This window comes from Echinops telfairi, unplaced genomic scaffold (genome assembly GCF_000313985.2).
Source record: "Echinops telfairi isolate 266 unplaced genomic scaffold, ASM31398v2 ScPeMD7_70;HRSCAF=299, whole genome shotgun sequence".
NCBI lineage: Eukaryota > Metazoa > Chordata > Mammalia > Afrosoricida > Tenrecidae > Echinops > Echinops telfairi.
Window position 1 is genome coordinate 24918141 of NW_022103968.1, and position 2023 is coordinate 24920163.

The 2023-nt window shown below is 39.5% G+C and overlaps 1 protein-coding gene across 1 annotated transcript in view; it reads right to left on the reverse strand.

The window, feature by feature from the left end:
• SLK (STE20 like kinase) overlaps positions 1-2023 on the reverse strand; it is a 53950-nt gene that overhangs the window by 24999 nt on the left and 26928 nt on the right. Inside the window, exon 8 of the mRNA XM_004701293.2 lies at positions 228-1583. Coding sequence (XP_004701350.1) covers positions 228-1583 — 1356 coding nt within the window. The remainder of the gene's footprint in view (positions 1-227; positions 1584-2023) is intronic.

Genomic DNA, 2023 nt, shown 5'->3' on the forward strand with positions numbered 1-2023 from the left:
AACTGCTAACCTTTCAAATAAAGCTAAGCACAAAAGTCCTACCAGAAAAATTAAAAGATCGCATCGAGAATTTCTTTCCTTGGTTCTTTATAAGTCATCGTCTCTATGGGCCTAAAGACTTCTTTCATCAGGCTTTAATACCGCATTGATTTAATCCTGTTACATCAAGATACCAGTTCATATACTCCAAAATGTCAAGCAAAAATTACCCCAACGGAAACACTTACTTGTAAAGACATGGACCCACTGTCTTTAGTTTTGCTCAGAAAACTGGAGATGGACAAATTCAAGTCAATACTGCTATTATCAGCAGTGGAACCAGTGCCTGAGTCAGTATCATTTTCCTTTTGATTCTCAGGTTCTGGTAGCATCGCAGTTTCTGTTTTGGATAAGGCCTCCACTTCTCCTTTATGGTCCGCATCTTCAGAGTTGATATTAATGCTGGGTATTGGAACTGGTTGAGGTTCATTGGGCTGTGATGCGGCAGTAACTTGTGGTTCTAATTTAATTGGCACTTCACCAGGAGTTTCCTTTTGCTTCGTATCTATCTGAGGGGCAGCTTTCTGAGCATCCTCAGTTTCACTTCCTATCGTCTCCTGGTCATTCTGAATTACTGCACTGTTGACTTCTGTCTCTTCAGTGCTTCTTGGCTCTGTAATTTCCACAACTTCATTTGCCCCTGGCTCCTCATTGGTCTCCAATACAGTCTTTGAACTGTTGGCTAATTGTTCCTTGTTCGGACCTTCTAATGATTGTTCATCTACCTTATTAGTTTCAACTGTTTCTCCCAGAGGCACCTCCTCAGCAGCAGAGACCTGGGGAAACGTCACTAGTTTCTCATCTACTTCAACCGCTTCATTACCATCATTTATCTGGCCATGCTCAATTTTTTTTTCAACTGTCTCCTGAGTTGAAACATCTACCACCTCATTAGTTGATACCACATTGCTTATCTCATCGATCACATCTTCTTGGTACGTTTTGTCATCTCTGCCCAGTTTCTCTTCCATATCTTCCTTTGTGAGTTTAACTTCATTGTCAACTGCTTGGTTATCTGCTTCTTTTTCACCAGTCTCTTGAGAAACTAAATCCATTGTCTGCATGGTGGTATCTTTAATTTCCTCAGGTTTCATAAGACGATTTTCAAATGTTGATGGCTTTTCCTGACCTCTCTCTTTCTCGGGTTTCAGATTATGTTCAATATTTGTTTCTAAAGGCATTGCATTCTTCTCTTTTTCTCCACTGGCTGAATTGATATCCACAGCTTCTTGGCCTTCTGTGTCAAGCCTGGGTCTCTTTTCCTCTCTCCCATCCTCCTCGATTAGTGTTGCTCTGCTTTGGAGTGCAGTCGGACCTTCTGGATGAGCATCATTAACATGTTCACAAATGTCCTCTACTGCTTTCTCAGGCTGATCAGTGGTGGGTTTTTCATCAAGTACTTTGCTACTAAATTTCTCTTCAGAAACATTTCGTTCTGTTTTTTCTGAGACAGATTCCAAAATGCAAGCATTTTGTGAAAGTTTATCTTCTTCAGAGCTGGCAATGCTAAGGTCAGAAGAGGCACGCTTACTCGCAGGTATTGGCTAAAAAAGATTTTAAGAAGTGAAAAATTATCACTAGTCATCCAATGAAAATTAGACATACACATACACATATTGTGTAATCATGATCTCAAGATAACCAAACCAATTATTTTATCTATATGTGTAAAATCATGATGTAATCTCCTTATTCATAAAAGAAGAATTGAAAAATCTTCATATAATAACTAAGATAAAAACGGAAAGAAGGAGCAACCTTGCCATTCACATTGTGCATAGCCACTCCTTAATTAATCCTTAGACGCAATCACTCTGTCCTAGAAACTTGAAATCGACTCGACAGCAATAGGCTAGAAACTCCACTTCAACTGGAGAAGAGCGAATCTAATTAGCAATTCATAGCAAGAAAACGCTTGTCGAGAAGGCCATTCATCCATTCTGAATTATTTGAATAGATAACAAGGTCTGGGGCACGGACAACA